Source organism: Hypanus sabinus, chromosome 1 (genome assembly GCF_030144855.1).
Source record: "Hypanus sabinus isolate sHypSab1 chromosome 1, sHypSab1.hap1, whole genome shotgun sequence".
NCBI classification, from domain to species: Eukaryota; Metazoa; Chordata; class Chondrichthyes; order Myliobatiformes; family Dasyatidae; genus Hypanus; species Hypanus sabinus.
In genome coordinates, this window is record NC_082706.1 from 144,244,768 (window position 1) to 144,264,002 (window position 19,235).

Genomic DNA, 19,235 nt, shown 5'->3' on the forward strand with positions numbered 1-19,235 from the left:
ACAAGCCACATCACTGCTTGGTATGCAACTGCATTGCGGCAGACTGGAAGGCTGTACAATGGGGACTCGATACTGCTCAGTGCATCACTGGCACCAGACTACCTGCTATCAAGGACATATATACAGAAAGGTGCTGGGAAAAAGGCCAGTAACATCATGAAGGATCCCACCCACCCTGCTCACATTTTGTTTCTCCCACTCCCATCAAAGAGGTGGCTATGCAGCTTCCATGCCAACACCACCAGTCTCAAAAACAGATACTTTCTCCAAGCAGTAAAACTGATTAACACCTCCACCCACTAATTCCTCCACTACTTTACTATTTCCTGTCAGTCACCTTATGTACAGCCTGGAATCACTTTATGGACATACAATCACTCGATGTATATAAGCTATCTGTGTATTTATATTTATTGTCTTTTTATTTTTTTTATTATTATTATTGTATTCTTTTTTTTGTACTGCATCAGAACTGGAGTAACAATTATTTAATTCTCCTTTCACTTGTATACACCTCCAAGAGGACCACAACCTTGATGTTGTGTTTCGAGCCTTGCATGTCTCAATGACCTGGAGAGCTCTTCTTGCTGGAGTCTGGGCTTTATGCTTTGCCTCTTGGTGGGTCACAGGACAGAGACCAGACTAAGAATGGTCCACCAGTCCTCCAGGTTCGGGGGTTCAGTTCAGGGCTACCAACCCTGACTGGTAAAACAAAATTGTTACGGAAATAGCAATGAAGGATCCTTCTACATTTGAAGGTGACTGTATTCCTGAGTTTTCAGCCAGGATTTGCATGACTGACAGTAGTGAAAACCGAAAGGCAGCTACTGACATGATGAAGGAAGCCCTGAACACCATCAGTAATACAGGACATTCATTGCTGCCCCTATTGCCAGTGGCATAATGGGCAGTAAGTACACGTGTGCAGGAAATGACATTAAAAAATCTTGAATTTTTAGTGGTTATCTTGGTCAACATGGACCAGTTGGGCCAAAGGGCCTGTTTCCCTTCTGTGTGACTCTAAAAGGGGTCACTTTTCAGGATAGAGAAGAAGAAATGTCTACACCCCGAAGATGGTGAATCATTAGGATTCTCTTTTGAAGGATCAACGTGAAGATTGGTTATTAAGAGACTGAATGGGTTGCCCCTGACTCACCTAGAGCTGGATCAGCACAATTCTTGTACTGCTCAGGAGTGCAGACATCTGCATTACCTGGGGGAGAGAAAGACAAAATTCAAAATAAAATTATTTTCAAAGTACATATATGTTTACGATATACTACCTTGAGATTCATATTCTTGCAGGCACTTACAGGAAAAATAAAGTAGTACACTGGAATTTTCAAAAAAAAACTATACATAAACAAAGACAAGCAACCAATGTGCAAAAGAGGACAAAATGCAAAATAAAAACTGAGTACAAGAGTTATAAAATGATCTTGCAGTAAAGGAGCCATTAGGAGGTAGTGATCATAATATCATAAGTTTTTATCTGCAATTTGAGAAAGATAAGGGCAGCTCGGAGATGTCAGTGTTGCAGTTGAACAGGGGAAACTATGGAGCCATGAGGGAGGAACTGGCCAAAGTTGACTGGACGGATAGCCTAGCAGAAAAGACAGTGGAACAGCAATGGCAGGTATTCTTGGGAATAATGCACAAGGTGCAAAATCAGTTTATCCCCCAGAGAAGGAAGGATTCAAAGGGGGGAAAGGGGCCACAGTGGTTGACAAAGGAAGTCAGAGATTGCATAGCATTAAAAAAAAGGAAGTATGACAGAGCAAAGGTGAGTGGGAGGACGGATGATTGGGAAGTTTTTAAGGAACAACAGAACTTAACTAAAAAGACAATACAGGGAGAAAAAATGAGGTACGAACACAAGCTAGTCAGGAATGTAAAGGAAGATAGCAAAAGCTTTTTTAGGTATGTGAAGAGAAAGAAGATAGTTAAGAACAATGTTGGGCCCTTGAAGAATGAATTGGGCGAAATTGTTATGGGAAACAGAGAAATGGCAGAAGAATTTAATGAGTACTTTAGATCTGTTTTCACTAAGGAAGACACAAGCAATCTCCCAGATGTATGGATGGGCCAAGGACATAGGGTAACAGAGGAAATGAAACAGATTGACATTAGGAAGGGAATGGTGATGAGAAGACTGATGGGACTGAAGGCTGACAAATCCCTAGGTCCAGATGGTCTGCATCCTAGGGTACTAAAGGAGGTGGCCCTGGAAATTGCGGATGCATTGGTAATCATTTTCCAATGTTCCTTAGATTCAGGATCAGTTCCTGAGGATTGGAGAATGGCTAATGTTATCCCACTTTTTAAGAAAGGAGGGAGGGAGAAAGCAGAGAACTATCGAACTGTCAGCCTGACATCAGTGGTGGGGAAGATGCTAGAGTCCATTATTAAGGATGAAATGGCGGCATATCTAGATAGCAGTGATAGGATTGGGCCGAGCCAACATGGATTTACCAAGGGTAAATCATGCTTGACTAATCTGTTGGGAGTTTTTCGAGGATGTAACCAGGAAGTTAGATGGGGGAGCTCCAGTGGATGTAGTGTACCTCGATTTTCAGAAGGCATTTGATAAGGTCCCACAAAGGAGATTGGTGGGTAAAATCAAAGCTCAGGGCATCGGGGGGAAGACATTGACATGGATAGAAAACCGGTTGGCAGATAGAAAGCAAAGGGTAGCGGTGAATGGGTGTTTCTCGGAATGGCAGGTGGTGACTAGTGGGGTGCCACAGGGCTTGGTATTGGGACCACAGCTGTTTACAATTTACATCAACGATTTGGATGAAGGCATTGAAAATAACATCAGCAAATTTGCTGATGATACTAAGCTGGGTGGCAGGGTGACATGTGATGAGGATGTCAGGAGAATTCAGGGTGACTTGGATAGGCTGGGTGAGTGGGCAGATACTTGGCAGATGACATTTAATGTTAATAAGTGTGAGGTTATCCACTTTGGGACTAAGAACAGGAAGGCAGATTATTATCTGAATGGTGTAGAGTTAGGTAAGGGAGAAATACAAAGAGATCTAGGAGTCCTTGTTCATCAGTCACTGAAGGTGAATGAGCAAGTGCAGCAGGCAGTGAAGAAGGCTAATGGAATGTTGGCCTTTATTACAAAGGGAATTGAGTACAAGAGCAAGGAAATCCTCTTGCATTTGTACAGAGCCCTGGTGAGACCACACCTGGAGTATTGTGTACAGTTTTGGTCTCCAGGGTTAAGGAAGGACATCCTGGCTGTAGAGGAGATGCAGCGTAGATTCACGAGGTTAATTCCTGGGATGTCTGGACTGTCTTACGCAGAAAGGTTAGAGAGACTGGGCTTGTACATGCTGGAATTAAGGAGATTGAGAGGGGATCTGATTGAAACATATAAGATTATTAAGGGATTGGACAAGATAGAGGCAGGAAATATGTTCCAGATGCTGGGAGAGTCCAGTACCAGAGGGCATGGTTTGAGAATAAGGGGTAGGTCATTTAGGACAGAGTTAAGGAAAAACCTTCTCCCAGACAGTTGTGGGGGTCTGGAATGCACTGCCTCGGAAGGTAGTGGAGGCCAATTCTCTGGATGCTTTCAAGAAGGAGCTAGATAGGTATCTTATGGATAGGGGAATCAAGGGATATGGGGATAAGGCAGGAACCGGGTATTGATAGTAGTTGATCAGCCATGATTTCAAAATGGCGGTGCAGGCTCGAAGGGCCGAATGGTCTACTTCTGCACCTATTGTCTTTTGTCTATTGTCAATTGAATCTATGTAAACTTCTAAGAAAGTAAAGGCGCTGTTGTGCCTTCTTTGTGATGATACTTACATGAAAGCAGCTTCAGAGGCTTTCCAAACTCCCAGGACTCACGAGGAACTCAACAACCACAGTACGTTATTTATATAGTGCCTGTTATTACATCCCAGCAACTCAGCCATGCTCGGAGTTACCGGGTCAGGGAGCAGAGAGGTACAGGGTCACAGAAGAGAGGCTGAGGTTCAAGGAGAGAGGTCAGGATTCCAAGGGCATTATTAGTGAACCTAGTCTGAAAGATCAGTAAAGTGGAGGGGTTAGAGAGGACAGAAGGTCAATGTGAGATCGGGGTTGTTTTGGGCACAGTCAGAGATTGGGATAATTTTATATTTACTATGTTTGATGCATTGGGAGATCAGGTGAGAGGCATAGATAAGGTAGACCGAATCTTTTCCACGGGAGAAATGTCAAACACCAGAGGACATGCTTTTAAGGGTAGAGAGGGGATATTTAAAGATGACATGAGGAGCAAGGTTTGTTTTAACATGGGGAGTGTTAAGTTGGGATAGGATACCAGCGGAAGTAGTGGAAACAGACAGTTTGGTGGGGTTTAAGAGGTTTTAAGATAGACACATGAATATGAAGGGAATGGGGGAGGAGGAGAACTCTGTGGGACAAATGGCCTATCCAATGTTGTACTGTTCCATGTTCTCTTTCAGGACCTGGCTAGGAATGGCTACACACAAAAGACACAGCAGGAGCCCAGAGCCAGGAGCCCAATGCTCTCTCATTGTGGGATTGACCTTGACCTCAGCACCACTTCCCTGCTCTCTCCCCTTTAACTCTCCAATGAAACCTCTCCACAGATATTTTCAGAGAATCCGCTTCCACAGACCCCAGAAGAGAAGCCAAGTAGTTAACACCTCCGTCTCCTTCTGAAATGGGGAACACCCTCATTCTAAATGAATTCCCCTGGTACTTGATACTCCCAGTGGGGGATACCCTCCCATTCTGTTAATTCCCCCCCAACCCTTGTCTCAATAACATCCACTGTCATTCTTCCCAACCCCACTGAGTGTTGGCCCAACCTCCCTCATACAACCGGTGACCCTACCTAGCACAGCCTCGCAGCACAAGCACGTAAATACAGTACACGGGTGTCCGGGGCTTGCCTCACCATTGCCTGTGAAGGTGCATCAAAACCTAGCACCATTTTTACCCCTCTCCACTGAAATAAACAGTTAAGCCTTCAAATTCCATCTGGAGCAGCTGAGAATTTAAATTCAAGAAATTAAATTAGAACAGTACAGCATAGAGAGGGCTTTTCGACCTATTAGGTTGTGCTGACCTTTTAACCTACTCTAGGATCAATATAGCCCTTTCCTAATACATGACCCATAACCCTCCATTTTTTCTCATATCCATGTGCTTAAGGGCCTCTTAAATATCCCTATTGTTTCAGCCTCTACCAACACCCCTGGCAGTGAGTTGCAGACACCCACCACCCTCTGTGTAAAAGGTAAAAACCTTCCAGCTACATCTCCCTAAACTTTCCTCCATTCATCGTAAATGGATGTCTCTGGCATTGGACATTGCCACGCTGGGCTAAAAGGTGCTGACTGTCCACTCAATCAATGCCTCCAGTAATCCTATACAGTGGATTCCAGTTAATTGGGCCAACAGTTAATTGGGGCAGCCGCTTATTTGGGCCAACTCTTCATCAAACTAATCATGAAAATAGCCATGATTCCCTTTGTTTATATGGGGCACTATGCGGCTTAATCGGACAGGAGACTTGCTGAACAGTTTCTAACTAGCGCCAATCGTGTGCACTTACATAGCCATTAGACACTACATCATGTCTAGAGTGAAGAGTTCTTAAATAGTGTCAGATGCGTGTGTTTGTATTCAAAAATCAATAGCTTTTGCTACTGATGGTTGGTGAGAAATAAGCAGTACAACATTTCAGAACCGTTTTGCTCACTATGATTTCAAGCATTCAGGCTTGGAGATGCCAGAAACAGCGAGGAGTGAAAATGAAATGATTTCACTGTTTCAACAAGTTAGGGACTATGAAGAATTTGAAGATATTGACAATCATCTTGAATGTCACAACGAAAATGAAGATTTGGAGAATGTAATCATCAAAAGGATTGTATGAAGGCAGTCCATTATCTACACTAGGTTTTGCTCATTTACAGTCAATCAAAAGAACTCACTGTACTCTGGATTACTTCCTCAGTCAATAATTACTAGGAACATATACACAGTTTTATAGTGCTGTAGTAGTTCTAATTTCATCTGTTTTTCATTTAAACACTTAATTTGTTACTCATTTAAACAGTAGTTTTTTTTAAAAATACCTTTTTAACAATTTCCATGAAACTTTGGCAGCCACTTAGTTGGGCCAAAATATACTGGTCCTGGTGCATCCCAATTAACAGGAATCCACTGCACATCTCTATGAAATCGCCTCTCATCTTCAGTTGCTGCAAAAAAAGGCTGAGCTCACTCAACCTTACCTCATAAGACATGCTCTCTAATCCAGGCAACATCCTGGTAAATCTCCTCTGCTCCCTCTCTAAAGATTCCACATTTTTCCTATAGTGAGGTGACCAGAATGCAACAGAGTACTCCAAGTGTGTCTGACAGTTTTACAGAGCTACAACATTATCGCGTGGCTCTTGAACTCAACCCCCGACTAATGAAGGCCAGCACACCATACCTCTTTTTAACCACCCTATCAACTTGCGCAATAAACATAGAAACATAGACAAACCTACAGCACAATACAGGCCCTTCGGCCCAGAAAGCTGTGCTGAACATGTCCCTACCTTAGAACTGCCTAGGCTTACCCATAGCCCTCTATTTTTCTAAGCTCCATGTAGCCATCCAGGAGTCTCTTAAAAGATCCTATCGTTTCCACCTCCACCGCCACTGCCAGTAGCCCATTCCACGCACTCACCACTCTCTGCGTAAAAAACGTAACCTTGACATCTCCTCTGCACCTACTTCCAAGCACCTTAAAACTGCGCCCTCTCGTGCTAACCATTCCAGCCCTGGGGAAAAGCCTCTGACTATCCACACAATCAATGCCTCTCATCATTTTATACACCTCTATCAGGTCACCTCTCATCCTTTGTCGCTCCAAGGAGAAAAGGCTGAGTTCACTCAACCTATTCTCATAAGGCATGCTCCCCAATCCAGGCAACATCCTTGTAAATCTCCTCTGCACCCTTTCTATGGTTTCTACGTCATTCCTATAGTGAGGTGAACAGTATTGAGCACAGTACTCCAAGTGGGGTCTGACCAGGGTCCTATATAGCTACTACATTACCAGTAATATACAAAATATATTTGAAGTAAAATAAATTTGAAGATCTTTGAATGTAGATGCCAATGTCCCACAATCCTTCTCAATTACTCACCATACCTGCACAACAACCTCTGTGTTTTCACGTACCATAAACCCCAACCATCCGTTGCCTCATTTCATAGTCTCACCCCATTCAAATAATAATTTGGTTTTTCACTCTTCTTTCCAGAATGGATAACCTCACTGAAGCCCACCATTGGTCAGGGTTGACCATGGATGTTGTGTCCTAGCCCTCTATATGACACCAGTATTTATTTACTTAGAGATACTGCGCTAAATAGGCCCTTCTGGCCCTTTAAGCTATGCCAGCAGCAACCCACTGGTTTAACCCTAGCCTAATCATGGGACAATTTACAATGACAAATTAACCTACTAACTGGTACAACTTTGGACTGTGGGAAGAAACCAGAGCAATGGAGGAAACGCACGCATTCCACAGGGAAGACATACAAAGGGGGCGTAAAAACTACTTACAGAGGATGCCGGGATTGAACTCTGAACTCTATTGCCCCGAAGTGTAATCACATTGTGCTAACCAGTACACAAGCCAGGGCAATACGATGTGGTGAACAGCCTGTCGCCCATGTAGCAGGCCCCCCCTCTCCATGCAGCTAATGAATCCAAAGGAAAGGAAGAGACTGATACAGTTTGGCATCAGCAGCGTACAGGGGTTGCTAGTCAATATTGAACTCAATGTAGAACTGCCTTAGTGACTCCAGTTCAGGGTTTGTTCCTGAAATCTTCCCCATGAGTGGGTATAGCTGCAAGGCAGTGGAGGTTTGAGATCAGAGTTTTCCTTCTCCCAGAAGAGCTGCCAACCACAGCTGACAAGCCCCATCTGCTCAAAGCAACTGGTTTTAAGGTGCCAGTAACCCACCTTTGTCAGTTCTGCCAGGCTTAGTGAAGGACACAAGCTGGACTTTGTAGTCAGAGGCACGCCATTGGGAGCATTTAATAAGTAATGGGAACTTATCCCCAATCCCCACCCCCCCCCCCCGCCATGACAGCTTTAAGGAACCATAACCTCACATTCTTCCACAAATTGTTTCCTACATATCTTTTTAGGATTTCTGTATCTGCCTCTTACTAACCCATCTATCTTTGTATCGTCAGCAAATTTGGCACAGTCCCCTCATCCATAATATCTTTGATAGTCCAGGGCCCAACATTCACCCCTGTTACACATTACTTGTCACTGATTGCTAAGCCAAAGGGAATCCATTTATTCTCAATGTCAGTTTTCCTTCCCAATCCAAACTAATTAAAGATTAATCCTCCAAGCACTCTTATGCAGTAAACTTTTATGTGTGACCTTATCTAATGCCTTCTGGAAATCTAAGTATACTACATCAACTAACGCTCCTCCATCTACCCTATTTGTCAAGGCTTGGGGCAGTCAACCTCATTAGGAAAGGGTTGGATCTCAGGACATCACAAGAAGGCCAGTAAGGGGTCACAAGAGGTTGAGATGGGTGTTGGGGCTCTGGGAAAAAAGAATGAGGTGGGGGCTGATGGAGGCTGGGGTGAGGTTGGTGGGAGTTGGGGTGGCTACCTCCCACTGTACCTGGCATATGTACCATGCGACAGTTACAGTTCTCCACCAGGTACCGCGTCTCACAGTCGATCCTGCATGCCGTGATACTGTAGGTGCTGAAGAAACCAGAATTCAGAGTGGCTGCTCTGCAGTCGCCCCACGGAGGTGGAAGGTAGAGTATCTGGAGGGGTGGAGACAGAGAGAGATTGTCCCTATAGCTGCTGAATAAGAATCGTACTCTGAGGAGTGCTAATGAAGCTGGGGTTCTCAAGTTGATCTACCCAGATAACAGTATGGCTTTTAACCAGGTCTAAGGGGGAGAAAGGAGGGGCAAATCAGATTCAAAACAGATGCTGGGGCAGGAGGGGTAAGGGAATGGCTTCCAGGTGTTTTAGGGACTGAAAGACTGTCACCTGGGGAATTTCACAGCTCAGGCCTCAAGCGCTTGGTGCTAAATACATTACACTTTAGCGTAGAGTGCACGAGGAGGAAGTCTGCAGATGAATTAACAACCTGCCATGTGTTGACAGTGAGACTTTATAGCTTTAAACCATTAGAGAAAAGTGATGGTCTGCTCAGTTGATAAATATATGATGATATCTCTGAGGAAGGGTGACAATGAATGGGAAGAGGGTGGGAGGAGTGGGGGGACCTTGGAGTGCACACCCACACTCTTAAAGGAAGCAGGACAAATTAATAATGAGGTTATATGAAGGCTCACAGGATACAAGATTTATTAGCAGACGAGTTATGCTAAAACCGGGAACATTAAGGGTGCCACAAATGTGTGATGGCTGTGGACGGGGTGTAGAGGGGAAGGTGCCTGACCCTTGTGATTGTAGGTGGGCTGCCTTCCCTTCCCTGAACCGAAGGTGAGGGCATACTGAAATGAAGCATGGAGATTTACAGCCGTTGAGGCAGAAACCCCCATCGCAGTTCCACAAAACTGGTGGGGGGGTCGCAGAGGGGGTAAGGAGCTATTGAGTCTGCTCCAAACCCAGTGCTGGAAGTGGGGTCACTGGGGAGCTCTGCTACAATAGTGTCAAGGTGTTTGGCCAAATGGCTTCCAATGTTGAAATTTTCCAGGATTCTGATCCTTCTGTTCCTACCCCACAACACAGAATGACCCTGAGCCCTGAGATAATGGGACAAAGAGAGGAGGTAGGAGTGTGGGGGGGGGGGCAGAGGAGGGTTGGAGTGTGGAAAGGGGGGTTAGGAGTGTGGGAAGGGGATGGGGGGGTTAGGAGTGTGGGGAGGAGACAGAGGGGGGCAGGAGTGGGGAGGGGACAGAGGAGGTTAGGAGTGTGGGGAGGGGACAGGGGAGTTAGGAGTGTGGGGAGGGGACAGGGAGGGTTGGAAAGTGGGGAAGGGTTGAACAGTGGGGAGAGACAAGAGGGTTGGAGAGTGGGGAGGGGATGAGGAGGGGTAGTTATGTGGGCATTTGTAGGTGGGTAGTTGCGTGTGGGGTGGGTTTGATGGGAACAGAACTGACGGCGAATGATTACATGATGGGGAACAATTGGGAGGCAGCCAGGATCTGGTAGGTGGACGGTCAGCACTGAATAATACACAGCAAACAAATGGGACCCCTACCCGCTGCTCTTGGGTGGAGACGAAGGTCTGGAAGCCTGGTGCCACCCCGAAGCCAAGTTCATGGATGTAGGGAGGCTCATCCTGCGTGTGGATCTGGATCTTAAGGCCAGCTTCGAAGGACGTTTCCTCTGGACCGATGGATATTGGAGGGAGGGTGGGGGGGGGGGGGGACAGAGGCAATGATCAGCAGAAAGATTCAGCCGCCTGACAGCTGCAGCCCTCCATCCCAAAGACACCATGTCCCACAACACTGTTCCACCAGCAGCTCTGGTAAACAACACCAATCTTTGGCTTGTACCTTGTGGGTGGGGACAGCATTTAGTCCCCAGCCACAATGCCAGCATTTATTAACCATCCACAAGGACAACATTTGTACCCCATCCCTCTCTGTCCTTGACGACCCTCTGACCATTCATGGGAGACACACATCACCCACTCCAGGCAAGGAAGGGTTTTCACCATCATTTGGCGGTTCATGACCTTTGTTACCAAGACCAGAGTCTGATTTATCAGAGGAACCAAATTTAACCTCTGGCAGCTGTGGTGGGACCAAACCCCCGAACAGGAACACCCATGGAAATCCCATTATCAGAGGGACTACAGCCATTGGAGGAGCCACCACCTCAGGGACAGTGGGGGAACAGCCAATAAATGCTGGTCTCACTTGTAAGATCCCCAAATGATATTAACCTTCCCAGGATTCGCCACCATTCAGTCTTGTTCCTCCCCTCTCCCATCCACCATCCATTACCCTCACCCTTCCATCCTCACCTCTCTTCTCCCTGTCCATCCCCCACCTTACCTTCCCCATTCCCCACCTCCCTCCCTCACTTTCCCTCTCATCTATCCCACACCTCCCTTTACCTGCCCCCCACCCTCCACCACTTCCTCAACCCATTCATCTGCATGGCCTCCTATCCTTCACATCCTCTCTCCACCATCCATCTCCTCCTTTTTCTCTGGCTTCTCCCTCACACCTCCATGCCCATCTCCTTCTCAGCCACATCCACCTTACCTTCTCCCCTCACTCAGCTCCCTTCTCTGTCCCCAATCTACCTCACCTCTCTGCAATCTCTTTCATTCCCAAACACTTCAAACCTTCCTTACTTTCCCCATTCTTCCTCAACCCTCTTTCATCTTCTCCCTCCAATCCCTCCACCTCCCCATCCCCTTTCTCTCAATCCTGCCCATCTTCTACCACCCTACTCCTTTCTCCATCTCCATCCCTTCTTTCTCCAATTCCTCCATAGCCCTCTTCCTCAATCTTCTCCCCTCCAATCCCCCTCATCCGCTCCCCTACTCTGCCCTCCTCCCCACCTCTTCCACTCTACTCGCCCCCTCCCACCTCCTTCCCTTCCCCTCCCAGCCTCCCTATCTTCATCCTCTGACCCTGTGCTGTATAGGGGCCCTGTGCACATACCGGTCTTGTCCCACACGGGCAGGTAATCGTCCTGCTGGATGTCCAGCATCACCTCTAGGCCATTGCCGGTGCCGCCCTTCATCGTGGTGAGGAGAGGATAACCCTCCTTCCCTGAGTTAAAGGTGTAGCATTTCCCGTACCGAGTGAAAATCTGCGGACACAGTGGCAGGGAGTTGGGGTGTTAAGCCAGCTCAGGAGCCTGCCCCTCCCGCAGCACGCTCCCCTTCCCACCAATCCCATCAACAGGCTCCTTCTGAGGACATCTCTGCCTCCATGCCCTGGGGTCTCCCCCTGCCCCCGTATTAAGAGCTAAGGGTCATGATACCCCAACAACGAGTCACAGGGTGGGGGCAAAGGGTGGTATGGGAGGGTGACATCTCAATCCAGAGAGCAGCACATAGAACTGAGGCTGCAACAAGCAGTGTGCTGGAGCAACTCAGTGGGTTGAGCAGCATCTGGGGAGGGAGAGGAAATGTTGACATTTCAGGGTTGAATCAGGACTGAAAGGGGAGAAGGGAAAGGATGAGACAGGGATCCAAGCTGACTGGTGGACTGAGAAGGGGTAGAAGATAAAGAACATTTGTCTCAGAAAGGTGAGGGGAGAGGCTTCGAGTCTCAACCCTCCTCCTCTCCATACCGACCATCTCCCATCTCAGCCGGCACTGGGTTTAGATCCAAAATGGACAATTCCTTTACCCCACAGATGCTGCTCAACCTGCTGTTTCCCCCAGCAGATTCCAGCATGTGCAACCTCTTGTGTCTCCATAAACTGAAGGGTTGTTCTGAGGGAGGAGGGAGGAGGGAGGAGATGATGCACCATATATAATGGCATGTGTGAGTGCTGCTGTCCGTTTGAGTATCTGAAGGCACTGTTCTTCAAGTTCACTTCAGCCTGCACTCCTAAATTACAATCACCCAGTTCTGTGGGGAAGGGTGGGGGGGGGTGTAGGTTGTTGGGGGAGAAACATGGTATGCTTGCTCGGAAGCTCAGTATGCTTGGTCAAGAAGGCCATTCCTAGATCCAGGCAATGGGAACTCTGCCCAAGCCAACTGCCTGCTCCTCTTCCAGGGCTACATTCATGCCCAGGTATCCTTGCAGAGGGAGTACATGATCATCATGAGTACAGTGGATGATTTTGTAGATTACAGTGTTTTGTCGATTTTAGTAACTGCATTTTAATTTGAAATCATTAACAGTGTTGTAAACCCCTGACCTTTGTTTGTGTCTGAATAAACTTCTGTACATTTGTAAGAAAAAGTGATACTGAGAGAGAATCACACTGTGGGAGGAAAAGAAGAGGGGCAATGCGGCAGGAGGGTCAGTACTGAGGGAGCAACACTGCGGGAGGGACAGTACTGAGGGAGCAACACTATGGGAGGGTCAGTACTGAGGGAGCAATACTGTGGGAGGGACAGTACTGAGGGAGCAACACTGCGGGAGGGACAGTACTGAGGGAGCAACACTATGGGAGGGACAGTACTGAGGGAGCAACACTGCGGGAGGGACAGTACTGAGGGAGCAACACTGCGGGAGGGACAGTACTGAGGGAGCAACACTGCGGGAGGGACAGTACTGAGGGAGCAACACTGCGGGAGGGACAGTACTGAGGGAGCAACACTGCGGGAGGGACAGCACTGAGGGAGCAACACTGTGGGAGGGACAGTACTGAGGGAGCAACACTGCGGGAGGGACAGTACTGAGGGAGAAACACTGCGGGAGGGTCAGTACTGAGGGAGCAACACTGCGGGAGGGACAGTACTGAGGGAGCAATACTGCGGGAGAGACAGTACTGAGGGAGCAACACTGCGGGAGGGACAGTACTGAGGGAGCAACACTGCGGGAGGGACAGTACTGAGGGAGCAACACTGTGGGAGGGACAGTACTGAGGGAGCAACACTGCGGGAGGGACAGTACTGAGGGAGCAACACTATGGGAGGGACAGTACTAAGGGAGCAACACTGCGGGAGGGACAGTACTGAGGGAGCAACACTGTGGGAGGGACAGTACTGAAGGAGCAACACTGTGGGAGGGACAGTACTGAGGGAGCAATACTGCGGGAGGGACAGTACTGAGGGAGCAACACTGCGGGAGGGACAGTACTGAGGGAGCAACACTGTGGGAGGGACAGTACTGAGGGAGCAACACTATGGGAGGGACAGTACTGAGGGAGCAACACTGTGGGAGGGACAGTACTGAGGGAGCAACACTATGGGAGGGACAGTACTGAGGGAGCAACACTGCGGGAGGGACAGTACTGAGGGAGCAACACTGTGGGAGGGACAGTACTGAGGGAGCAACACTGTGGGAGGGACAGTACTGAGGGAGCAACACTATGGGAGGGACAGTACTGAGGGAGCAACACAGCGGGAGGGTCAGTACTGAGGGAGCAACACTGTGGGAGGGACTACTGAGGGAGCAACACTGCGGGAGGGACAGTACTGAGGGAGCAATACTGTGGGAGAGACAGTACTGAGGGAGCAACACTGCGGGAGGGACAGTACTGAGGGAGCAACACTGCGGGAGGGTCAGTACTGAGGGAGCAACACTATGGGAGAGACAGTACTGAGGGAGCAATACTGTGGGAGGGACAGTACTGAGGGAGCAATACTCTGGGAGAGACAGTACTGAGGGAGCCGCACTGTGGGAGGGACAGTACTGAGGGAGCAATACTATGGGAGAGACAGTACTGAGGGAGCAACACTGCGGGAGAGACAGTATTGAGGGAGCAACACTGCGGGAGGGACAGTACTGAGGGAGCAACACTGCGGGAGGGACAGTACTGAGGGAGCAATACTCAGGGAGGGACAGTACTGAGGGAGCAACACTATGGGAGGGACAGTACTGAGGGAGCAATACTGTGGGAGAGAGTACTGAGGGAGAAACACTGTGGGAGGGACAGTACTGAGGGAGCAACACTGTGGGAGGGACAGTACTGAGGGAGCAACACTGCGGGAGGGACAGTACTGAGGGAGCAACACTGCGGGAGGGACAGTACTGAGGGAGCAATACTGTGGGAGAGACAGTACTGAGGGAGAAACACTGTGGGAGGGACAGTACTGAGGGAGCAATACTGTGGGAGAGACAGTACTGAGGGAGCAACACTATGGGAGAGACAGTACTGAGGGAGAAACACTGTGGGAGGGACAGTACTGAGGGAGCAATACTGTGGGAGAGACAGTACTGAGGGAGAAACACTGTGGGAGGGACAGTACTGAGGGAGCAACACTATGGGAGAGACAGTACTGAGGGAGAAACACTGTGGGAGAGACAGTACTGAGGGAGAAACACTGCGGGAGGGACAGTACTGAGGGAGAAACACTGTGGGAGGGTCAATACTGAGGGAGAAACACTGTGGGAGGGACAGTACTGAGGGAGCAATACAGTGGGAGGGACAGTACTGAGGGAGCAACACTGTGGGAGGGACAGTACTGAGGGAGAAACACTGCGGGAGGGACAGTACTGAGGGAGCAACACTATGGGAGAGACAGTACTGAGGGAGAAACACTGTGGGAGGGACAGTACTGAGGGAGCAATACTGTGGGAGGGACAGTACTGAGGGAGAAACACTGCGGGAGGGACAGTACTGAGGGAGCAATACTGTGGGAGGGACAGTACTGAGGGAGAAACACTGCGGGAGGGACAGTACTGAGGGAGAAACACTATGGGAGAGACAGTACTGAGGGAGCAATACTGTGGGAGGGACAGTACTGAGGGAGCAACACTATGGGAGAGACAGTACTGAGGGAGAAACACTGTGGGAGGGACAGTACTGAGGGAGAAACACTGCGGGAGGGACAGTACTGAGGGAGAAACACTGCGGGAGGGACAGTACTGAGGGAGCAATACTGTGGGAGGGAGAGTACTGAGGGAGCAACACTGTGGGAGGGACAGTACTGAGGGAGAAACACTGCGGGAGGGACAGTACTGAGGGAGCAACACTGTGGGAGAGACAGTACTGAGGGAGAAACACTAAGGGAGGGACAGTACTGAGGGAGAAACACTGTGGGAGAGACAGTACTGAGGGAGAAACACTGTGGGAGGGACAGTACTGAGGAAGCAATACTATGGGAGGGACAGTACTGAGGGAGCAACACTGTGGGAGAGACAGTACTGAGGGAGAAACACTGTGGGAGGGACAGTACTGAGGGAGCAATACTGTGGGAGAGACAGTACTGAGGGAGAAACACTGTGGGAGAGACAGTACTGAGGGAGAAACACTGTGGGAGGGACAGTACTGAGGGAGCAATACTGTGGGAGGGACAGTACTGAGGGAGCAATACTGTGGGAGAGACAGTACTGAGGGAGCAATACTGTGGGAGGGACAGTACTGAGGGAGCAATACTGTGGGAGGGACAGTACTGAGGGAGCAAAACTGCGGGAGGGACAGTACTGAGGGAGCAACACTGCGGGAGGGACAGTACTGAGGGAGAAACACTGTGGGAGGGACAGTACTGAGGGAGAAACACTGCGGGAGGGACAGTACTGAGGGAGAAACACTGTGGGAGGGACAGTACTGAGGGAGAAACACTGTGGGAGGGACAGTACTGAGGGAGAAACACTGTGGGAGGGACAGTACTGAGGGAGCAACACTGCGGGAGGGACTGTACTGAGGGAGCAATACTGTGGGACGGACAGTACTGAGGGAGAAACACTGCGGGGTGGGAGGGACAGTACTGAGGGAGCAACACTATGGGAGAGACAGTACTGAGGGAGCCGCACTGTGGGAGGGACAGTACTGAGGGAGCATTACTGTGGGAGGGACAGTACTGAGGGAGCAACACTATGGGAGGGACAGTACTGAGGGAGCAACACTGCGGGGGGGTCAGTACTGAGGGAGCAACACTGTGGGAGAGACAGTACTGAGGGAGCAACACTGTGGGAGGGACAGTACTGAGGGAGCAACACTGCGGGAGGGACAGTACTGAGGGAGCAACACTGCGGGAGGGACAGTACTGAGGGAGAAATACTGCGGGAGGGACAGTACTGAGGGAGAAACACTGCGGGAGGGACAGTACTGAGGGAGAAACACTGCGGGAGAGACAGTACTGAGGGAGAAACACTATGGGAGAGACAGTACTGAGGGAGCAACACTATGGGAGGGACAGTACTGAGGGAGCAATACTGTGGGAGGGACAGTACTGAGGGCGCCGCACTGTGGGAGGGACAGTACTGAGGGAGCAACACTATGGGAGGGACAGTACTGAAGGAGCAACACTGTGGGAGGGACAGTACTGAGGGAGCCGCACTGTGGGAGGGACAGTACTGAGGGAGCAACACTGCGGGAGGGACAGTACTGAGGGAGCAACACTGCGGGAGGGACAGTACTGAGGGAGCATTACTGTCGGAGGGACAGTACTGAGGGAGCAACACTATGGGAGGGACAGTACTGAGGGAGCAACACTGCGGGAGGGTCAGTACTGAGGGAGCAACACTGCAGGAGGGACATTACTGAGGGAGCAACACTATGGGAGGGACAGTACTGAGGGAGCAATACTGTGGGAGGGTCAGTACTGAGGGAGAAATACTGTGGGAGAGACAGTACTGAGGGAGCAACACTGCGGGAGGGACAGTACTGAGGGAGCAATACTGTGGGAGAGACAGTACTGAGGGAGCAACACTGTGGGAGGGACAGTACCGAGGGAGCCGCACTGTGGGAGGGACAGTACCGAGGGAGCAATACTGTGGGAGAGACAGTACTGAGGGAGAAACACTGTGGGAGGGACAGTACTGAGGGAGAAACACTGCGGGAGAGACAGTACTGAGGGAACCGCACTGTGGGAGGGACAGTACTGAGGGAGCCGCACTATGGGAGAGACAGTACTGAGGGAGCCGCACTGTGGGAGGGACAGTACTGAGGGAGCCGCACTGTGGGAGGGACAGTACTGAGGGAGCAATACTGTGGGGGAGACAGTACTGAGGGAGCAACACTGTGGGAGGGACAGTACTGAGGGAGCAACACTGTGGGAGGGACAGTACTGAGGGAGCAATACTGTGGGAGAGACAGTACTGAGGGAGAAACACTGTGGGAGGGACAGTACTGAGGGAGCAATACTGTGGGAGAGACAGTACTGAGGGAGCCGCACTGTGGGAGGGACAGTACTGAGGGAGCAACACTATGGGAGGGACAGTACTGAGGGAGCAATACTGTGGGAGGGACAGTACTGAGGGAGCCGCACTGTGGGAGAGACAGTACTGAGGGAGCAATACTGTGGGAGGGACAGTACTGAGGGAGCAATACTGTGGGAGGGACAGTACTGAGGGAGAAACACTGTGGGAGAGAAAGTACTGAGGGAGCAATACTGTGGGAGAGACAGTACTGAGGGAGAAACACTGTGGGAGGGACAGTACTGAGGGAGAAACACTGTGGGAGAGACAGTACTGAGGGAGCAATACTGTGGGTGGGACAGTACTGAGGGAGCAATACTGTGGGAGGGACAGTACTGAGGGAGAAACACAGTGGGAGGGACAGTACTGAGGGAGAAACACTGCGGGAGGGACAGTACTGAGGGAGAAACACTGCGGGAGGGACAGTACTGAGGGAGCAATACTGTGGGAGGGACAGTACTGAGGGAGAAACACTATGGGAGGGACAGTACTGAGGGAGCAACACTGCGGGAGGGACAGTACTGAGGGAGCAATACTGTGGGAGGGACAGTACTGAGGGAGAAACACTGCGGGAGGGACAGTACTGAGGGAGAAACACTGTGGGAGGGACAGTACTGAGGGAGAAACACTGCGGGAGGGACAGTACTGAGGGAGAAACACTGCGGGAGGGACAGTACTGAGGGAGCAATACTGTGGGAGGGACAGTACTGAGGGAGAAACACTCTGGGAGAGACAGTACTGAGGGAGAAACACTGCGGGAGGGACAGTACTGAGGGAGCAATACTGTGGGAGGGACAGTACTGAGGGAGAAACACTGCGGGAGGGACAGTACTGAGGGAGAAACACTGTGGGAGGGACAGTACTGAGGGAGAAACACTGCGGGAGAGACAGTACTGAGGGAACCGCACTGTGGGAGGGACAGTACTGAGGGAGCCGCACTATGGGAGAGACAGTACTGAGGGAGCTGCACTGTGGGAAGGAGAGTACTGAGGGAGCCGCACTGTGGGAGGGACAGTACTGAGGGAGCAATACTGTGGGAGAGACAGTACTGAGGGAGCAACACTGTGGGAGGGACAGTACTGAGGGAGCAACACTGTGGGAGGGACAGTACTGAGGGAGCAATACTGTGGGAGAGACAGTACTGAGGGAGAAACACTGTGGGAGGGACAGTACTGAGGGAGCAATACTGTGGGAGAGACAGTACTGAGGGAGCCGCACTGTGGGAGGGACAGTACTGAGGGAGCAACACTATGGGAGTGACAGTACTGTGGGAGCAATACTGTGGGAGGGACAGTACTGAGGGAGCCGCACTGTGGGAGAGACAGTACTGAGGGAGCAATACTGTGGGAGGGACAGTACTGAGGGAGCAATACTGTGGGAGGGACAGTACTGAGGGAGAAACACTGTGGGAGAGACAGTACTGAGGGAGCAATACTGCGGGAGAGACAGTACTGAGGGA

At 49.9% G+C, this 19,235-nt stretch overlaps 1 protein-coding gene across 3 annotated transcripts in view; it reads right to left on the reverse strand.

Moving 5' to 3' along the window:
* Positions 1–19,235, reverse strand: part of asic1c (acid-sensing (proton-gated) ion channel 1c) — a 118,514-nt gene that overhangs the window by 13,853 nt on the left and 85,426 nt on the right. For 2 of the 3 annotated variants that reach the window (XM_059977954.1, XM_059977948.1), the window contains 4 exons: positions 11,671–11,821; positions 10,251–10,378; positions 8,688–8,838; positions 1,157–1,213 (listed from right to left, as the gene is read on the reverse strand). In XM_059977954.1, coding sequence (XP_059833937.1) covers positions 1,157–1,213; positions 8,688–8,838; positions 10,251–10,378; positions 11,671–11,821 — 487 coding nt within the window. The remainder of the gene's footprint in view (positions 1–1,156; positions 1,214–8,687; positions 8,839–10,250; positions 10,379–11,670; positions 11,822–19,235) is intronic. The other variant, XM_059977963.1, reaches the window with a different exon arrangement.